Source organism: Tauraco erythrolophus, chromosome 9 (genome assembly GCF_009769465.1).
Source record: "Tauraco erythrolophus isolate bTauEry1 chromosome 9, bTauEry1.pri, whole genome shotgun sequence".
Lineage (NCBI taxonomy): Eukaryota > Metazoa > Chordata > Aves > Musophagiformes > Musophagidae > Tauraco > Tauraco erythrolophus.
In genome coordinates, this window is record NC_141473.1 from 18,262,975 (window position 1) to 18,282,272 (window position 19,298).

Consider the following 19,298-nt stretch of genomic DNA (forward strand, 5'->3'; position numbering starts at 1 on the left):
CATCTGGCAGTTACTAACTTCCAAATGGCTGTCCTTGCAAAGCAGTTTTCTTTTCATATAATGTATTTATATGCTATGTATACTTTAAGACTGTATTGTTTTCATTGGCATGTGAGCAGTAAAGTCTTGCATGGAGCAGAAAGAAAGTACTTTCTCAGAAACGCTGGAAACTAAAATTTTTCATCACTGTGAAGATTTCATGGCTCTTGTCCTGTCTCATCATCAGTCTATATTTAGAATTGCAGACAAATTTGTTGAATGTTAATGTTTTCTGAATGAATTTCTGCTCACAGCAGGCTAGGAATCCAACACATCATGCCATTTTCTGTAAAAATAATGTGTGTATTTCTCAGATCCTGTTCTTCATGCCTAGTGTAAGATCGATTGGCTCTGACATTGTTCTGTTAAGATAAATGGTAGAGGCACGTAATAACCTTCCGGGTTAGGATTCATTTGATATTAACTTTAAGAACTCAAGGAGGAGGTAAGTTTCAAAGCAGCCAACTTAAAAAAAAGGAGAGGGGGGGTGAACCTCCCAAATTATAGGTGGATAATCCAAATTTCAGCAACTGGGAAGGCCCTAGAACAACAACAGCAAAACACTGTAGCACGGTGGGCCATAACAAGTAAATGACAGTATGACAGTCTGTAGGAGCCAGTACAGATTTGTGGAGAACAAAGTGTGTCAGACCAGTTAAATCTTCTCTGACGTCTGCTTCTTCCTCTCTACCCACAAGACTGTCGTAGATCATAGATCTCCACCTGGCAAAGCTTTTAATGCCGTCTCGAAGGAGGCTGTCGCAGGGAAGCTAGGGTGACAGACGTTAAACTGCGAGAGAGAGGACGCAAATGTGTACTGGGAGAGTGGTTCACGTGATCTAGTAATCCAAAATAAAAGGGCGGATGTTGTGCACTCGTGGTGCTTTGTCCGGAGCCTTTAACTATTTATTTTCGTTCTGACGTAGGATTTTCCCAGTAATGGAGCAGGCAATGCCAGCCTGCAAACACGTTGGAAGTTGGATGTAGGATTCAGAGGGGACTCACTGGAGAGCCGGCAGGGATAGCAGAAAGGATGGCCAGAGGGCCTGACCTGTGATGGAAGATTGCAAGGATGATGTCAATCTTGCAGAGAGATAACGGAGGTGAGAAGTTTGGGTGCCCTCACATGGATGGATGTTCAGTGGCAGCTGCAAAGGAGGTGGTGTATTTCCCCGCTGCCCCCTCGGGAGCGCGCGCGGTAATGGTCGCAAAAAAATAGCTGCACAGCAGGTTTGAGTTTGACGTCAGGAATAACGTCACAGCGGTGTGGGGGACCAGGCCAGACGCCGTAACGCAAATGCACCCCCGGCCCCGATCCTGGTCCGCGGGATCCGCCTTCCCCTGTCATCGCGCGACCCGTCCTTCACCGTGCTGCCTGCCCTGCCGTGACGCCGCGCCGGGTGCCACGGGCAGCAGCGGGCCGCCATCGCCGGCGGCCACGTGATAGCGGCCGACCGGGCACCACAGCTCCCAGCATACAGTGCGCTCGCGGCGGGGCGGGGCGGCACCGCCGGGATTTGAAAATCAGTCCCATGGTGCCCCGCGCGCCCCCGCTGATTGGCCGGGCCGGGGGAAGGTGCGTGGTTCAAAGTCGGCGGCGCAGCGCGCGCCCCCGGCTGGAGCGCGGCGGCGGCTGAGGCGAGCGGTTGGCCCGAGCCCCACGGACCCCGCAGCGACGCGGCCGGTGCTTCCCCTCTGTCCCCGGCAGCTTGCGTGCCCAGGCCCGCCATGGCTTCCTCCAGCTTCCCGGGCGGCGGCGGCGGCGCTAAGAAGGAGGAGAAGGGCAAGAACATCCAGGTGGTGGTGCGGTGCAGGTAGGCGCGGCGGCCTCCCCTGCGGCCAGCCCGCGGCGGGGACCCGCGGGGAGATGGCGCGCTCCCTCCTCGTCAATCCCTTCCGTCTGAAACGTTCGCCGCGCTGTCCTGCGGGGGGTCGTGTGACGGGGCGCCGCGCAGCCTGCGGCTGTGCTGAGCTGCTGCTCGGCGGCTCTGGGGAAGGGGATCTGCGTGATGCCTCTCCCGATCGTGCCGTTATTGGAGAGGCCGCCGGTTCCGCCAAACGGCGCCCGTTACTGCACTGTGAAGTGCTTGTCCGAGGCATTAATTGCGTGCGCTGTGTGGCTGGCCCCTGTAGCCAGCGCTTCCGCAAAATGAACGGTGTAACAATTTCTAGCTTCTGTAGGAAGACGCTACGATTTGACAGCTAGTAGGATTTTTGCTACACCCGTTTTCGTGCATCTGTCTTACAACTTCAGTGATGCAGGCTCTCCGAATTCAGACGAAAAGCTATGGGTCTCAACTTATTAAGTAATAGTGACTAACTGCTTTGGTTGATGAGATGAATTTTTTTTTATATGATATGACAAAGTTTCGTGTACCATAAAATTAGTCTGTCTCTGTAATTTAGACGTGGCTTTAAAGATTTGTTCACTGATACTGAATCTTAAATGTTCTTAAAATGTTACTTGTTAAATCTGTAATACTGCGAATGGGTTAACAATAGTTTTCAAAATACCTTTGGAAGGTGGGTTTTTTTTGAGCCAGAACTGCAAATGTTAGCTTACGTGTTTTTGTTGTTAATGCGTTTTGAAATCATTGTATCCTCATGCTTGGAAGTTCTACTTTTACAGATGCACAATGAAAATAGAAATTAAAAGCGATATTCTTTTATTCTTGCAACACAACTAAAAAGCTGTTGAAACACGTTATGGGATTGATGAAAGTGTTGATGTAAATCAAGGCTATTGAAAAACAAGAATTACTTTATCGAAGCAATTGAATTTGAAATGCTGTCAAGAGCAATCATTTTCTTCATCTGATTAGTCTCAATTGTTCTGCAACAGCCTCACTAAGTATCAGTGTATGTTTTAATTAAATATAACGCTCAGTATGACAGTAGCACCAGGATTGTCCATGGTGTAGAGTTTTGCTTTTGTTGCAAGGCATAAACTAGGTCCTATTCCAAGAATTCGTCTCTAACCCCTAAAAACTTTCTAGCTCACTCTTGCCTCCTATACAGTGTTTTTTTTTTTCTTTAATAGAGCTTCTGTGTGTTTCACCTAGTAAATATTCCTTCTGCCTTTTTCTTCCGCATCAGTCAGGTTTTACTTATCTTATAGGTAGGTAGATAGATGCAATTGTGTTAATTCGCTTCCAAAACCTGAGTTGTCTGAGCTTATCAAAAACCTGTTCAAACAGCACATTCACTATGCTTCGGTAAAACATGAATTTGGGAACTCAAAATGCATGCATTAGTGTTGTTAATACGCTTCATGACTAAGGGGATGAACCTGTGATCAAACGTCAGCATAGTGTACCGGGTTGCTCCTTATCTAGCCATGCGTGGTGATGGTCTGCAGGTATGCTCCAGTTTAGCTGAATTGTTCTTCTAATCTCACAGATGTGGGCTATCATACCATAAGGCTCCTGCATTTGACTGGTTCACTGTTACATCATTATAGGGCAGAATACATTCATTGTTCAGCCTCCTTCTGTTTTAAAAGTCACAAAACCAAAACTGTAACTTGCTCCTGTGAACAAGATTTTAGTGATCATCTGTTGGCACCAATCAGTCTTGCACCACAGTGTCTAGTGGTCTGTTTAGAATCTAACACTTCAGCCTCAGTACTATGTTGAGGAGGAAACGTTAGCCACAAGAGTCAGGAAATTCAAGATGCCGCTCACTTGTGGTATTGTTTTTATTTTTATAATTTTTTGTACGTTAGAATTTAAGGAAACAACATCTGAAGTGCCTCTACTGCCAAAATATTTTAAAGGTTGCTAAGGTTGTAGAAGTTGTATTTTTTAAGTTGACTGTTGAGGTCAACTATACAGGTAGCAAAGACATTCAGTGCAGCAGCACTGCTAAACAAGTAATAAAATAGTGTTTCATGCTTTTAGTTTTCAGCCCATGGTCATTTCCGTGCTTTTTAAGAGAAATTTTTGCAAATACCTCTTCAAGGAAAATCGTGTGCACCAGATTTTAAGTAACTTAGTGATAAATTTTTCTAAACTTTTATTACGCTTCTGTTAAACTTTACTTAAAGCTCAATCAGAATAAAAAGATACGTGGACTTTTTTTCCCTCCAAATCCAATGTTTTGTTGTCTTATTAAATTCTATTCACAATTTAAAAATTCTGTTGAAATGCATCAACATTTATAAATGTTATAAAGGTTCTGGTATTGCTATCTATTGTTCTGCTACTAGTAGGATCTGTTAGTATCTCTGGTGCTTTAGTGTTGTGTCATCGCTGCAAGATGTAGGCTTCATTGCTTGTGTAAATGAAAAATTTTTAAAAAATGAAGTTAATTAGTTTGATTCACTATTGCCTTAACATTCATGTGTAAGTTTTTCCTGCTTTGAAGGCTCTTATTTGTACAACTATTTGGTATGTATAATCTTTACCCCCTGCAATTGAACAACATTTTCTAATGAAAGTTGAAGACTTTATGGACTTGTTTGAAAAATACATACCTAAACAAACTAAAAGTTATAGATGCTTGAGTTGTCCCATAGGGATAGAAGGAGAAACAAGGTCTGGAAACTGCCAAATTGCAGCAATTTTTCCTTAAACAATTATTAAACAAATTAAGTTAAAAGTTTTATGTTCCTTTTGCCCAGTTATATTATTCTGGATCCTTAAACTGACTGATATTGCTGCTTTGTCAGTTTATGTTCTTGTTAGCAATGATATCAATCTGAGATTCTTAACTCCTGTCTTTTTAGGCCTTTTAATGCCTCAGAACGTAAAGCAAGCTCCTATGCTGTTGTAGACTGTGACCAAGCAAGAAAGGAAGTTAGTGTTCGCACTGGAGGAGTGACAGATAAGACATCAAGGAAGACTTACACATTTGATATGGTAACTGCTTGTCAAATTGGGGACTTCTGGAAACAAGCTGTACATTTCTCAAATATGGTCTGATTACTGTGTTGTGTGATGCTATACATTACTGTACGCATAAATGGGATGTGTGGTCTTTGCCTCAACAGGTTTTTGGAGCTCAGGCAAAGCAGATTGATGTATACCGGAGTGTTGTGTGTCCTATTTTGGATGAAGTTATTATGGGTTACAACTGTACAGTGTTTGCGTAAGTAAGCCAATAATTATTATTAGAAAATTTTATTTGAATTTTAGTTTCTTGTTTACATTTTAATTTTTTATTCTCACAGTTATGGCCAAACTGGTACTGGTAAGACCTTCACAATGGAAGGGGAGCGGTCACCCAATGAGGAATATACTTGGGAAGAGGTACATTTTCCCTACTGAGATTTCTCTTCTCTGTGCTGTAGTTCAAAGTTAGAAATTGCAGAAGGCTAAAGAAAACCTAAAGTTGATGCCTTTCTAACCCTGAGGCTAACTTTCCTTAAATGTTCGTAAATTAACAAGTGATCTCATTCATCTATACGACAAACAAAACTTTATATCTTTAATGCATGCATACAAGTCTTGGTGATCTTTATATGGAAAATGGTCGTTGTCCAAGGTATTTTTGCTTATATCAAATCAGACTATTTAGCTGAAATTGCACCCCTAGTCCCCAAATCTCTTTCAGTACATTTATGTATAAACACTTCAATTTATAGGATCCGCTAGCAGGTATAATACCCCGTACATTGCATCAAATATTTGAAAAACTCACAGAGAACGGTACCGAATTCTCGGTGAAAGTCTCTCTTTTGGAAATCTATAATGAGGAGCTTTTTGATCTTCTGAATCCTACTCCTGATGTTGGAGAAAGACTGCAGATGTTTGATGATCCTCGAAACAAGGTTAGTGCTGTCTTCGAAAATTTGTTATTTTAAGACTTTCAGGATTGTTGAGATGTGTATAATAAGCATGCATTGTTTTCTGACAGAGGGGTGTAATTATTAAAGGCTTGGAAGAAATAACTGTACACAACAAAAATGAAGTCTACCAAATCCTGGAAAGGGGTGCAGCGAAAAGAACAACTGCAGCTACTTACATGAATGCATATTCCAGGTACAAATCTTCCCCATTTCAGAAACTTTGTTTTGTTCTTGTTTTGTTAAACCGAGTCTTGCCAAAGAAGTAAAAGATGTTGAAGCTAATGCAAAACTGGCACGATCTTGAGATTGTGTATTGCAGTTCAGATTGCCAAATGTGAGTTAGAAAGGCATAGTTAAAACTTTGTTATCACATCCTATGGGATGATTCTAAGAGATATTTGAAGGGGCATTATAAAATCTGAATGCTTCTCATCTTTAAAATGGGCAAGCTGTTTCTTTCTGCATGTTTTTTTACATAAGCTTTTTCTCTTGTTTAGAGTTTCCATGCTTTGTTATGAATATATCCCTTGTTAATATGCAGTGTCTAGTTGGAACAGAAGCGTTGGCATTCCACCTAACTCCGGCTGAGATTTAAGTAGCAGAATGTTCTTAGTCTGGCATGTAGAATGTCGAAATTTAGTTATAACTCGAAGTTAAGAAGTTAACTTTCTCAAAGCTTTCTATGCCTCTGGAGACAAAAGACAGAAGTGTGACAGATGCGTAACTGAAACACATTGCATGAGATAAATATTGTCTGCAGTAGATGTTGTACATCTTCAAAAAGAAGACTGTAGTCTTTTCAAGTTTGGAAGATGTTTAGCTGATATACCTGTATTAGAGAAGAGGTTTGTCTTAGTTCTAGCTGTCATGGGTGGTAGGATTTTTTTTTGCCAATCCCGTTTACTAAATAAAAAAATTGGTGTAAGAGTCTCAGGTATTGTTTCCTTTCCTCACCAGCAGTAGAAAATGGTATATTAGGATTTGTTACTGAAGCTGGAATTTCAAAATACTGCTAAGATCTGTTTTTTTACAGGTCAACACAAGACCACCTTTTCAAACCCCAGCTTCTGAAAACTTGCAGATAGGATTGCGGAATTTGGATCTAAGATCTAGGGGTTTTTTTATGTCAAGACAGGCTACTTCATATGATTGCAACTCGTAGTCAGAAGCTACTTAGTAGAGACACCTTAGTCAAGAATATAATTGTTTTATTACTGATTTCTCATTCTTGAACTGCAGATATGATATCCATGTAACTATGAACAAGTAGTGATCCAGTGTTGCAATAAGCAAGGAATGCCCGGCCCATGTCATGTTTTAAACCAAAGATATACTGAGCACATCTGACTGCTGGTGCAAAGAAATGGGTATTTGGCTACTGCAGATTAGAACGCAGAACTAATGTCGTCTGAAATTACAGGGAATTTAAAGAATTCATTCTGCCTGAACCGTTGTTTTATGCATAGTCAAACTGGTGTAATTTGACATCTATGGTTTTATATATGCGTCAGCTTCCTATTGTAAAAACTTATTAAAGGAATAAGCTCAAGCTAAAATCATCTTAAACTGTACTACTGTTTTGAATTAAAACTGAATGAACATCTAAATTTTTAACATTGGATTCAGCTACTTGCTGATTTTCTTAGCCTGAATAGAGAAAACTAAACTTCTTAATCTTACATTCTGTAATACTGTTCTTAGTGTATTGACTAAAAAAAAAAATCTACAAGCCAATTTTCCTGACATGTCTGCGAGTTGAGAACACACAAACATTAAAAAAACCCTAGTGTTTCTCTTGGTTTTGCTTTAAATAGATAAAATTTACCGTGACTGAATGAAGAAAACATCATCTAGTTGCTTCATCACTGATTTTAAGTACTGTGTTCATAAGTACACACACAAAAATATACTTGGTAGAATGACTTTGTGTATTGAAAACATGCAAGTCTCAATTAATGGGCCAAATGCATTCCCTGAAAAGAGCATGGATACCTAACTTGCAGCAGTGTCTTGTAGCAAGCAAATAATTTGGCTTTCATTTGGCTTTAATGGGATGTTTGTCTGAAACTGAATTCTTTTATAGCCGTTCCCACTCAGTGTTTTCGATTACCATCCATATGAAAGAAACAACAGTAGATGGAGAAGAACTTGTTAAAATTGGGAAGCTAAACTTGGTAAGTATTTGAACTAAACAACATTGATGACGTTCTTAAAGTACTGAACTAGAATAATCTGACCTCATTCTTTTGAGGATCTAAGCTGGGTTTTTTTTCCAATAAGGGGAAAAATAATTGTTTTTCATTGTTTCAATTGTTTTCAAGTGATAAGAACTATATTTGTTACTCGGAGGAACATCAGTCCCATTTGTCACCCCAACGTCTCCTGAACAGCTCATAAGATAGTTCATGTGTGTTGCATTCTGCAACGCTATGGGGCTAGCATTCTGCAGGGTGATTTGACAGAAGCATGTCCTTCCTCTTGTCTTTCAGGTTGATCTTGCAGGAAGTGAAAATATTGGTCGATCCGGAGCAGTTGACAAAAGAGCTCGTGAAGCTGGAAATATCAACCAGTCTCTCCTGACACTAGGAAGAGTTATTACTGCTCTAGTAGAAAGAGCCCCACATATTCCATACAGGGAATCTAAACTCACAAGAATCCTTCAAGACTCTCTTGGAGGACGAACAAAAACATCAATAATTGCCACAGTTTCTCCTGCATCTATAAATCTTGAGGTAAATTTAAGTCTGAAAATCTGTTCCTTAAATAGATATTATATTTTGCTAATAGTACAAAAATAAGAGTTAACTCCTCAGCTTGACCTAGTGTTACATCTATTTATCACAGGAAACATTGAGTACACTGGAATATGCCCACAGAGCAAAGAACATCATGAACAAGCCTGAAGTTAATCAGAAGCTAACAAAAAAAGCTCTTATTAAGGTAAACTAGACAGATCTTCACATGAAGTTACAGATTAGATTTGGTTTTATTAGCATAGCTTTTGCTATGCAGGAATTATGACGTTGTGGAGAAACTACAATGAGTAGCAAAGTTTTTCTGAGGCAATTTTAGTCACTGAGCTACTGCTTTCAAACTAAGCTGCTCTACAGGTGCAGCTTTTAGTCACTTTGCAGATACTGAAACTAAGACTGAAGCTGGACAGAGAGGGCTATCAGCTGTGACTGTGTATGGATTGCCTGTTTACAAGTTAGTGGAGAGCCACTAAATGACACTGGATATTTTCTTCTGGGCTTGCTGTATTAGCAGCTTCATTCCCTAGAAAGTACCTGAATTAAAGTGAACTTGCCAGGAAGTAATGAAGGAAGAACCAATATAAAGTAGCCGACTGCTACTGAAGAAGCTGCGATTCCCATTGTAAATGTTACGTGCAGTCAAGTGCGATTCAAATAGGCGGTTTCAATGCTCTGCATATAATCCAATGGTGTGAATTTAAATGGTGCTGTACAGAACTTACCTGGAACAGAAGTGAAGTGCTTTGCTCCTGTGCTTATTGGAAACTTCCACAGAGCGCTATCTTTGTGAAGTATCTGTTAAGCTAAATCTTGAAAGCAAAGTAGAAATTTTCAGGTTTACCCATGATTGTTTCGTTACGCAGGAATATACTGAAGAGATTGAGCGTCTGAAGCGAGACCTTGCTGCTGCACGAGAAAAAAATGGAGTCTATATTTCCCTTGAAAATTATGAGTATGTTTTCAAAATTTCTGTAAAATGACTAACAACAAATCTCAGATACTGGTATCTATCCTTATACAGGAATGCTTTCAGATGTGTTTTCACACCAGAAAATTGAATAGTCAGGAGACTTTAATTTACTGGTCAACTTGTTCTTTAGAAATTATTTATTACATGGATAGAAGCCTAAAGAGTAGGTTTGCACTGAGAATTTTATTTATATGTGAAAATTACCATAAACGTAGCCGGGATGCGAAATTACTATGCAGCCTTTCTTTCAGTGGAAGCTCGTATGGGAGAGCAAAGTTGATATAATTTACTTTGCTTTGTAAGAAGGCTAGCTTACACTCGAAGTTTACAGGGGAAGATATTCTTAAATCCTTTCTGCTTTAAGTGAAAATTACCTGCTTTTCATACAGAAGTTGGCAATACTTAGTTTTTGAAATTACTAAATATGTAGTATGAAAACCTGTAGATAATCTTGAAATCAACTCTTACTTGACTAATCTGATTTATTTGTTTTAATCCTTGCTTCAGAGCCCTTAATGGAAAGCTGACAGTTCAGGAAGAACAAATTGCAGAGTACATTGACAAAATCAGTGTCATGGAGGAAGAAGTGAAAAGAGTAAGTGATATTTCTCAACTGTGGCTTAAATCTGCCTAAAAATGAAATAGACCTTTTGGGGGAGAAGGAAAAATGTTTGAGCAAAGAACAGTCTGAAGAGTTTCTGTTCTTAAAGTTCCCTAGTTAGTCAAGAGTGGAAGCTTCCTAATCCTTGAAGTTAGGAATTCGAAATATCATATATGAAATTGCAGGATGTCATGTTTATTTTTTTAAAGCTGTTGTAATATCTACTACTTTACCTTTAATTTACTTTGCTGGGTTTTCAGCAAAAGCCTACTTGTAAAATGGTATCATATCAGTTGACAGATATCTGCTTAGGAGTGAAGAATGAGAGGAGAAGGTGATAAGCTCTCATTAACAAATTACACAGAAAATAGGAGCTTCCTCTTTAAAAGAAATGTAGATACTAATTTTGCTGTAATATGTAACTACTCTGTAATCGGCTTTACTGACTCTTCATTCTGCTTAGGCTAGTTCAGTGAGATTTTTTTTTTCTTGGTCTGTGATCTGAGTGGGGAAGCGAGGGATTATTACAGAGAAAATGGTATTGTTTTGTGATATTTTCAGTGAATGCAGAGACTATACAAATCTATAGTTTAGGTTTAAGTAGCTGAAACTACATTAGTAGTTGACAACTTTGCTTCTGGTATTGTGGAGTGGGACTGATGAACTTACAAAAAGCAGTTGTGCCCTATTGATGTTTGTCTTCCACTTTAGATCACTGAACTATTCACAGTTAGTAAAAATGAACTTGAACAGTGTAAAACAGATCTTCAAATCAAGGAGAAGGAACTGGAAGAAACACAAAAAGATCTGCAAGAAACCAAGGTTCATCTGGCTGAAGAAGAATACGTGGTTTCAGTTTTGGAAAACACTGAACAAAAACTTCATGGCACAGCTAGCAAGGTTGTCACAGTTCTTGCACTTAACTGTAACAGTAGCTTCTCACGTTTAGGAGTTTCACAGGCTCTTCAAGGAAATCGTTTTGTGAAAGCATGATGCAAAGGTGACAAAACCTGAATTCAAGATAGAAAACTAGGATTAGCGCTCTCTATAAATTATATTACGATTAAAAGCTATTTAAGATTGCAGGACTTTTTCTGTGGTAATATTGACAGCTGACTGCTAAACACACCGGTTGGTCTGGAGCTACTTTTCCTTCAGGCCAGTCTGTCACAAGTTCCAGTGCTTTGCAGTACCTGTTGTCATGAGTTGTTCTGCAGAATAAGTAGTTTTCTTTACCAGAAACTTATGGTTGGCCCCACAAAAGAGTAAGTTATATATAGCTGGAGTAGAAAAATAGCAAAAAGCCTCGTGGAGATGTGTGCAGTCATTAACACTCACTGAGTGAATAATGGAAACTGTTGCCCTGTCACCTCTATGTTTTAGGGTATGGTTTTGATGTGTTTCTAGATTGGTCATAATTATCGAAACAGACATGATGTGGGAGAGTGTGTCCTGCTATTTAAACTGCAAAGTGATGAAACTTGTATCTTTAGTCAAAATTAACATTTCTTTCCACTCAGATTCCTGTAAGGTTGGGAGGGGTTGCCTAGTTTTTTGCATGTGGGTTGTAGAGTGTTTGTGTGAGAGAAATGGGTACAGAAATTATTTACACTGACTACAAATCCAAGAATCCACTCTACATTTGAATTCTAAGTTATTTATCACAGAACTAGGACTCAAAACCTCTTGCTTGAGTAGTATTAAAGAATATATTTACTGTCAGATCTTTCAGAAAAAGCAGAAGTGGTCAGCATTTTTTTCAGTTACTATTCTGTGATAAATACCTTAATTTCTTAAATACTGAGGATGTACTTTATTAATACTTTAATTTCAAAGTCAAAATAGTCTAGTAGGTAACTTTTTCCCGTGTTCTAAAACTGTAAATGACATAACACCAGGATTAAGAACAATTGTAATTTGATGTAAAGGGAAATACCTGTCTTTCTAGGGAGATAAGTTCTCCTTTAACTTATAACTACAGTTGTCTTTCCTTACATAATACTTGCTTGACTTCTTGTTTAAAGACTGACTAAAATAACTTTAAAAAATTGTAGTTACTTAGTACTGTTGAAGAAACTACAAAAGATGTATCTGGTCTCCATGCAAAACTGGACCGTAAGAAGGCTGTTGATCAACACAATGCTATCATCCAAAATAGATTTGCAGGACAGATGAATGTTTTGTTCAACAAAATACAAGATTCAGTTAGTGAAAACAGTTTGAAGCAGCAACAGATGTTGACATCTTACACAAATTTTATAGGTAAGTGTGTTAATACCTGTATCAATATGTCATCCTGAATTTTTGCAACAATAGTACCAAAGACTGTTTCCTAAAATGAATCTGTTTTGGTAAGTGGAAGAGGCTTTATTTTAAGCAATGTAATGATTACAGTTGCACCAGTTATAATGTATGTAGGATGATCAACAGCCTTCCTGTGCTGTAAGAGGCAATAAGGTGATATGCAATAGAAAGAGTTCCTATCTTATAGTGGAACTTTAAAAAAAAAAAAAAAAAAAAAATTGTAACTCTTCTTCATTTCTTTCATAGGTGACCTCCTGTCTACCAGTTCAGCAGCAGCTAATATTCTTGCATCAGTTGTATCGGCATCTTTTGCCTCTGTTAAAGAATTGGTGTCTACTGAAGTTTCTCACATGTCTGAAAAAATAATACAACATGAGAATCTGTCACTTGGTTGTAAAGCTGAGCTGCTGAGATTAATTGTTAGTAAATTTACATTACTTAATTTTGTTTAAATATATGAAACTGCTCTCGATCAAAAGGAGTTCTGTAAATACTGTATGGATTTTTTCTGATGCTCTCTACCTGTCTCCGCATCAGCACTTAGCCATGATTTTGTCCCTCCCCACTTCCCCTTCCATGTCACCACCACAAGCTGTAATATACTATATAGCAAATACTGTAATAGCAGAGTACATGGATATGTATATGGATTGCTGCTTACAAATGCAGATGAAGGTAACAGTCATATCCTGGTTTACTCTTTTTTTTTTTTTACCCCTATTCCTAGGAGGAACATACATGTGGATTAGGAAAAGCGTTAAATAGCTTGACACCAATGGTAGAATTTGTCTTGGGGCTAAACTGTCAGTTTCAGAGTAACATGAAGAAATATTCTGCTGTGGCTGACAAGGTAACGCACATAAATTGTCTCTTACCTTGTGCTCTTCTCTTATTTAATTTACAGATAACTTTGTGGTGTTTTTTCTGCAGTGTGTCAGAGTGTTTCCACTTCTGGTCTGGCCTTTTATTCTTTGTTCTGTCCCATGATTTCTGCCTTTTATCTCTTTCTTTCAAGCTGCTTTTCCACTTCTGTGTGTAGTATATTTGCTTGTTACCTATATTGGCACAACTGCTTACCTAAATGCCACAGAAGAATGTTGAAATGTGAATGCTTAAAGCTACATATGACAAATGTTTGATATTATCCTGAATTTTAGAAATCTAAAATAACCAACTTAGACAAGTTTTTATCACTATCAATTTCTTTTGCTGTCATACCAAACTTTTTCTGTAGTCGCTTTGATTCTTAGGGAATGCGATGCTGTATCTCGTTAATAATAACCGTAAGTGCAGACAACATGGCACTTATAAAAATGTTCTTAGCTGCAATTTTTATTTCTGTCTCATGATGTTTGTATAGAACTGCAGCCTCACTCTTTCTTTCCATTTTGTCAAAAATAAATCTTTGTTCTGGTGACCAAACAAATCTTTGCTCTGACTGAAGCTTCCCCCTTCTGTCAATTACATCTCATGTGAAATCAACTCCCCTTGTCTAGAGGATTTTATTAGTTTACAGACTTAAACAGCAAATAGTCCGTGACTTACCAGCTCTCCCTTCTTGCTCTTGTTTTAACCAAGTGCCTTGTCTGTGTCTTCCTACTTTGTCTACCTCACATGCCAAATTTTGGTGTTTGGAAAAGCCCACACCAAGTTCCAGTCTGTAACTTTAGATTGCTCTAAGTGTTATTTTCCAACTTTTAGGCACAACAATTCGTTAATGCCTTTGGCAATTTCCTTGAGGTAGAGTTTGTTTCTGTATAAATTATGTTAGGGAGAAGTATCCAGTTCTCACTTAGAGACAAATATCTAACTTTAAATAAAACTTTTTTTCAAAGATGGAGGGTCATAAAAATGAAATGGATGCCTTCTTTGGAGATCTTTCTCTCACTCTGAAAAAATTACAGGAAGAAACGGCCAGTGTTTTTGCTCAGCTTCAGAATGATTGTGAGAATTTAAAAGAAGAAGTGGAATTGATGAGATTGTCACATACAAAGGTATCCTTAGAGTAAGAAGAAATCCTAACACCAAGTGAGAGTGCTTGCTTTGATTTAAACTCTTTGTAGCAGTAAACCATTGTACTTGCTTCAGAAGAAATGTTAGGACAGTAACTTGATGATCCTGTTTCTTATCAGCCTTTGTTGGGCTGCTTTAAGAAGCTTATGTAAGAAGGTAACAAAAAAAAAAAATTACCCTTGCTCTGAACATGTCCAGTATTTATGCCTTTATATATATCTCCAAAAGCGAAGTGTCTGTATCTTCTTTACACAAAAATTTTTACCTTCAGCTTTAGAATGACAAAGCTCTTTTATTTGTTGCATTTTTAATAAAGGCTTTCAAGTACCCTTTAAGAACATTAGAAAGTGCAGAATAACCATGAAATGTATGATGTTTTTCTTATAGAGTGCAGCTGACTTAATGTCCTCACTGCAAAGCCAGCTTGACCTGTTTGCTCAGGAGACTCAGAAGAACTTAACTAATGTACTCGCAAAAAATGGAAGCTTGAAGACCGCCATCACTGCTGTGCAAGAAAATGTTCACCTGTAAGGAGCAGATTAGTTTTGGTGTATACTGATGCAAGATAAAACTATGTATGAAGAGGACTGCAAAATTAGATGCTCTTCATATTTATGTGCTTATAAAGTCTTCTGGACAAGACATGTATGTTAGAGCTGACTTCTATCATAGAATGTAGACCATAGTTCACCTTTCCCCAGAGTAAAAGGTAGCTCTACAAGGCTTTTCCTCAAACTTGTCTCTTGAGCGTATTGCAGATAAGAGACCATGCTTTTGGGACCAATGTGCTGATGAACGGCCCTCAGTGTGGCTGGACTTCAGAACTTCATGCCGTAAAAACTTAGCTTGAAGTGTAACAGTGTATCTATTGCAGTATGCTGCATTCAGTTGCAGACTGAATAACTAAGGTCTTGCCAAAGTTGTTGGGCTTTAGTTTGTGAGAGTTTTTTTGGAGGGGGAGATTTAACAAACATACTGCTGAGTGCTGCAATTTGTAAATTTATTAATAGAGCAACAACATTATAGTTAACTGATTTGATAGAACTGCACTACTTTACTGATTCTGGTCTCAAATATTTCTAAATGTAAAATGTGTTAAAATCTACCTTTCAAAATCTCTGAACTGCTATAAATATGTTGTTGTAGGAAAACTACAGACCTAGTCAGCAGTACAACTTCCAATCACAGCAAATTTGTTGCATCTCTGGATAATTTCTCTCAAGAGCTCAGGATCATAAATGCTGAAAACAAGATGATACTGGAAGAATCCACTGACCACTGTCAACAACTTCTCAACAATCTCAAAAACATGTCTCAGGATACTGATAAATGGAGTGAATTTACAACTGCTCAGATAGTCAACTTTACCAATCAGCAGCTATTGTCCCTCAATGAGGAGAAACAGCAACTTCAGTGTTTACAAAAGGTATCTATAGTCATTTGTAGTACAAGACAAACTTTTACAGTAGAGTTTGTAGGGGGGGAAAAAAGTTCTCAATTATAGTCAGAAGAAAATTGTGTGTTTTTTTATCAAAGCAGACTTGTGTTACTCAGCTTAAATAGATGCAATTAGAGGAAATCAAAAGCTTAATTTAAGAGGAAGACTTTGAACTTAAAGTGCAAATAACCTCGAAAAATGGTGTCTTGATTAGTCTCGTGGCTAACTTCCGTTTGCAGTTTGGGCTTTTTACATCTTTTTGGTAGTATATGTCTCTAATTCTAAAGCTTTGTCTACCTGTAATGTCCCTGGGAGATTTGCACAATGATCAAATGCAACCTATATTCTGGAGGATGCAAATGACTTTATTGGTCAGATGGATTAACATTATGGCAGAAAGCATTCCTTTTATGTATCTGCTAGTTCTAGCCTCTTATCTGAGAATTTATTTCTCTAATTTTTTTAATTTCCATTACAAACTTCACTTCCCACCCTTGTTTTATTGTTCTAGTAGGTAATGAAATTGGCAAATCTGACATTTTACTAACTTTCAGAAAGAAAAACTTAACTGTTGAAAGCATTTGCAGTCTCAAGACACGCCCTGTATCTGTTATATCCACGGAACACTTCAGGAGTTTCATTCCAATGGGAATGGCTAAAAATAAATGTTTTCCTTCTTTTCCCCTGCAAATGCATAAAACTTCTAGTTCTTGTAGGATTTTCAATTCTGTTTGAATATCTTAATTCTGTGCAGGGTTGTGCATAGGAGCATGAGGAGTCTGATCTGAACCAGATGGCATCATCTTTATTCTTATGAGTAGCTTTCTAAAATGATCATACTTTCTAAGAAACTGACTCTCTTCAGAAGATAGCTCTCAAAATGAGAGTGTAAAATTGGCACCGAAACTTCTCAATTTGAGGTCTCTCTGTTGTTTCGTTTCAGGTCATGTCACTAATCATGCACCACATCTTAGAAAAGAGGCCATAACCTTACCTTTCCTGTTAACTTGGTGTTTTTGATTGTTTTGTTTTGTTTTCAGAAAAATGGAGAAAACTGTGATACAGCAATAGCTGAAATTGCTGACCATATTGGTAGTCAAAAGGCTGCTGAGGAGAAGGTACTAAGTGACCTTCTTCATCAGATAAAGGTTGATCAGGAGCTACTTCTGTACCAGAAGCTGACACTTAATGAGGAAGCACAACGTGGACTGGCTCAGGTTAATGGTTTCCTGCAAGAAGACCTTAAAGTGGATATTCCAACAGGTACTTAAAGTAGGTTGGGGACAGAATGGTCTTACAGAAAGTAATTTCAGTTGCAGAACTCATAAATGAGGGTTAATGAGGTCATAATGTAACTAGCAGCCTCACACCTTTTCTTAAGGTGCATGCAAAGAATGATGACTGAACAAAGCATGATTTCTGTATTGAGTTAATGTAAAATTGAGAATCTGTAATTAAAGCAAATGCTGAAAGTGCCTTTAATGTGCCTTTCATTAGTGTACAATCTTCATTAAAGGGACAACTCCACAGAGGAGAGACTACTTCTATCCAGTCACACTTATGAGGACAGAACCCCGGGAACTTCTACTGGAGCAATTAAGGCAAAAGCAACCAAAGCTTGATGCTATGCTAAACAGTCTGACAAAGGAGGTAAAGGATAATGCAGATCAGGTATGTGTATGAATGGCAAATGAGGCTCTTCATTGAAGATTTCACATCTTTTTGGAGTTTTTTTCATGCCATTGTTGAGAGTTGACTAGAACCTCAGAACTGTTGCAGCCTTTGTGTTTTATAGGGTACTTGGAGTTGTGTGCTGAGCTTTTGACAAAAACAGTATCTTGAAAAATAAGAGAAGACATGAATTATTTCGAGACTTACATTTCTGTTTTTCAAAAATGGAAGTGCCTTGTCTTCTATAGATCTCATCGCGCTTAGTACATTCACCTAGGAAATTCCAACATTAAACACGCTTTTCTGAAAACTTGTGTTTTAGGACCTGTTGGAAGAGGAGGAAGGGTTGCAAGAATCCAGTGAAAGCTTTGCTAGTGACAGATCGTTACTGGATACAAACATATGCTGCCACGCAAATGGTGGCATTCCCTTTTTCCAGGTAACTTCCATAGATATTCTGAACAGCTGTGTATTTAAGAGTGAAGGAAAATTATTGTTCCATAATAGTGCTGTATTACAAAGTCACCTACTATAATTTAGTGTAGTCTCACAACTTCTTTAAATCCAGTAGAATATACTTTGTTAAACTTGAACTAAAATAACAGCAGATTCTGATAACAGCTAGCAGCAGATAAAATAATCAAAATTTCTGAAAAGCTGGACAGGCAGTAGAAAACGCCTCAACAAATAATCCTGCATGAAAAAAATTGTCATAATTTACTAGACATAAACACATATGTTTTAATGGTAAAGTTGAAATTGGATATGGAGCATTTTCTTGGAGGCCAGATGGAAATATTAGCATTCTTGATTCTTTCCTGATTTTTTTTACTTCCTTCCTTCCTTTTGACCCTCTTGCTCTACCAATGCGTAAATGTAAGCCTCTGGTGTATTAGGCTTGGGTTTGGCTTCAGGGGATGGTGAATTTACTTGTCATGGATCCCTTAAAAGTAGCTACTGAACTTCCAGATACCTACAATAAATCTCTTTAGTAAATGCAATATTAGGAACCTTTTTCAGGAGATCTACTGACTCTTTTTCCTCAGATCACTATATACTGCATTGTACATTAGCAAGTAGTCTTTAATTTCTTTGTATTCTCTTAACATTGGGTGTTTTCTTTAAATCCCAGCACAAAAGGAGTCACAAAAAGGATAAGGAGAACAAATCTGCAGCTACAGTGGAGAAGAACAAAATAGAGGATATGACGGAACAGTTCCTTCCCAAATCTAAGCTTCCTTTAAGATCACTGAACTAAGATATATCCACTGCAGATCCATGTTTTAAAATACTCATGTCTAATTGTCTACTGAGCCAGAACTTACTTCGATTATTCTTGGTCTCTGTATATAGTGATATATTGAAGCAAAGTTGGATCAAAAGATTAGCCTGCCAGATGTCCTGCCTTTGTCCTGTTTTGATATGATGTAGCTTGCAAAATATTAAGACTTTTTTAAAAAACAAAACAAAAAAAAACGCAGATTGTGGTGCTGTATGTTAAATAGACTTTCATGTAAGAGATCCTTTTCTGTTTCTTAGTAGACTTAAAACAGCAGAAAGGGATGTGGAAAAATGCTTTGCCAGCATTACCAGATACCATTTTATTTTTTAATTAACTGTAAATAAGTGTTCTGGTTTTGTACCTGCATTTTAGTCTGATTCCTGTTCTTGGGAAGTACATACTTCAAATAAATTGTTGATACATGGAAAACAAAAGTATA

At 38.1% G+C, this 19,298-nt stretch overlaps 1 protein-coding gene across 1 annotated transcript; it reads left to right on the forward strand.

Annotated features, from left to right (window-relative positions):
- Positions 1-1,767: 1,767 nt before the first annotated feature.
- Positions 1,768-18,941, forward strand: KIF11 (kinesin family member 11). Its single transcript, XM_086616557.1, has 22 exons — positions 1,768-1,853; positions 4,766-4,898; positions 5,030-5,127; positions 5,210-5,288; positions 5,624-5,809; positions 5,896-6,020; positions 7,911-8,001; positions 8,317-8,559; positions 8,672-8,767; positions 9,444-9,532; positions 10,058-10,145; positions 10,863-11,051; positions 12,206-12,413; positions 12,702-12,874; positions 13,183-13,305; positions 14,291-14,449; positions 14,856-14,995; positions 15,615-15,894; positions 16,947-17,169; positions 17,423-17,577; positions 17,900-18,016; positions 18,710-18,941. Exons 1-22 carry the CDS (start codon positions 1,768-1,770, stop codon positions 18,833-18,835), a joined length of 3,207 nt encoding a protein of 1,068 aa, XP_086472683.1. The 3' UTR covers positions 18,836-18,941.
- Positions 18,942-19,298: the final 357 nt, after the last annotated feature.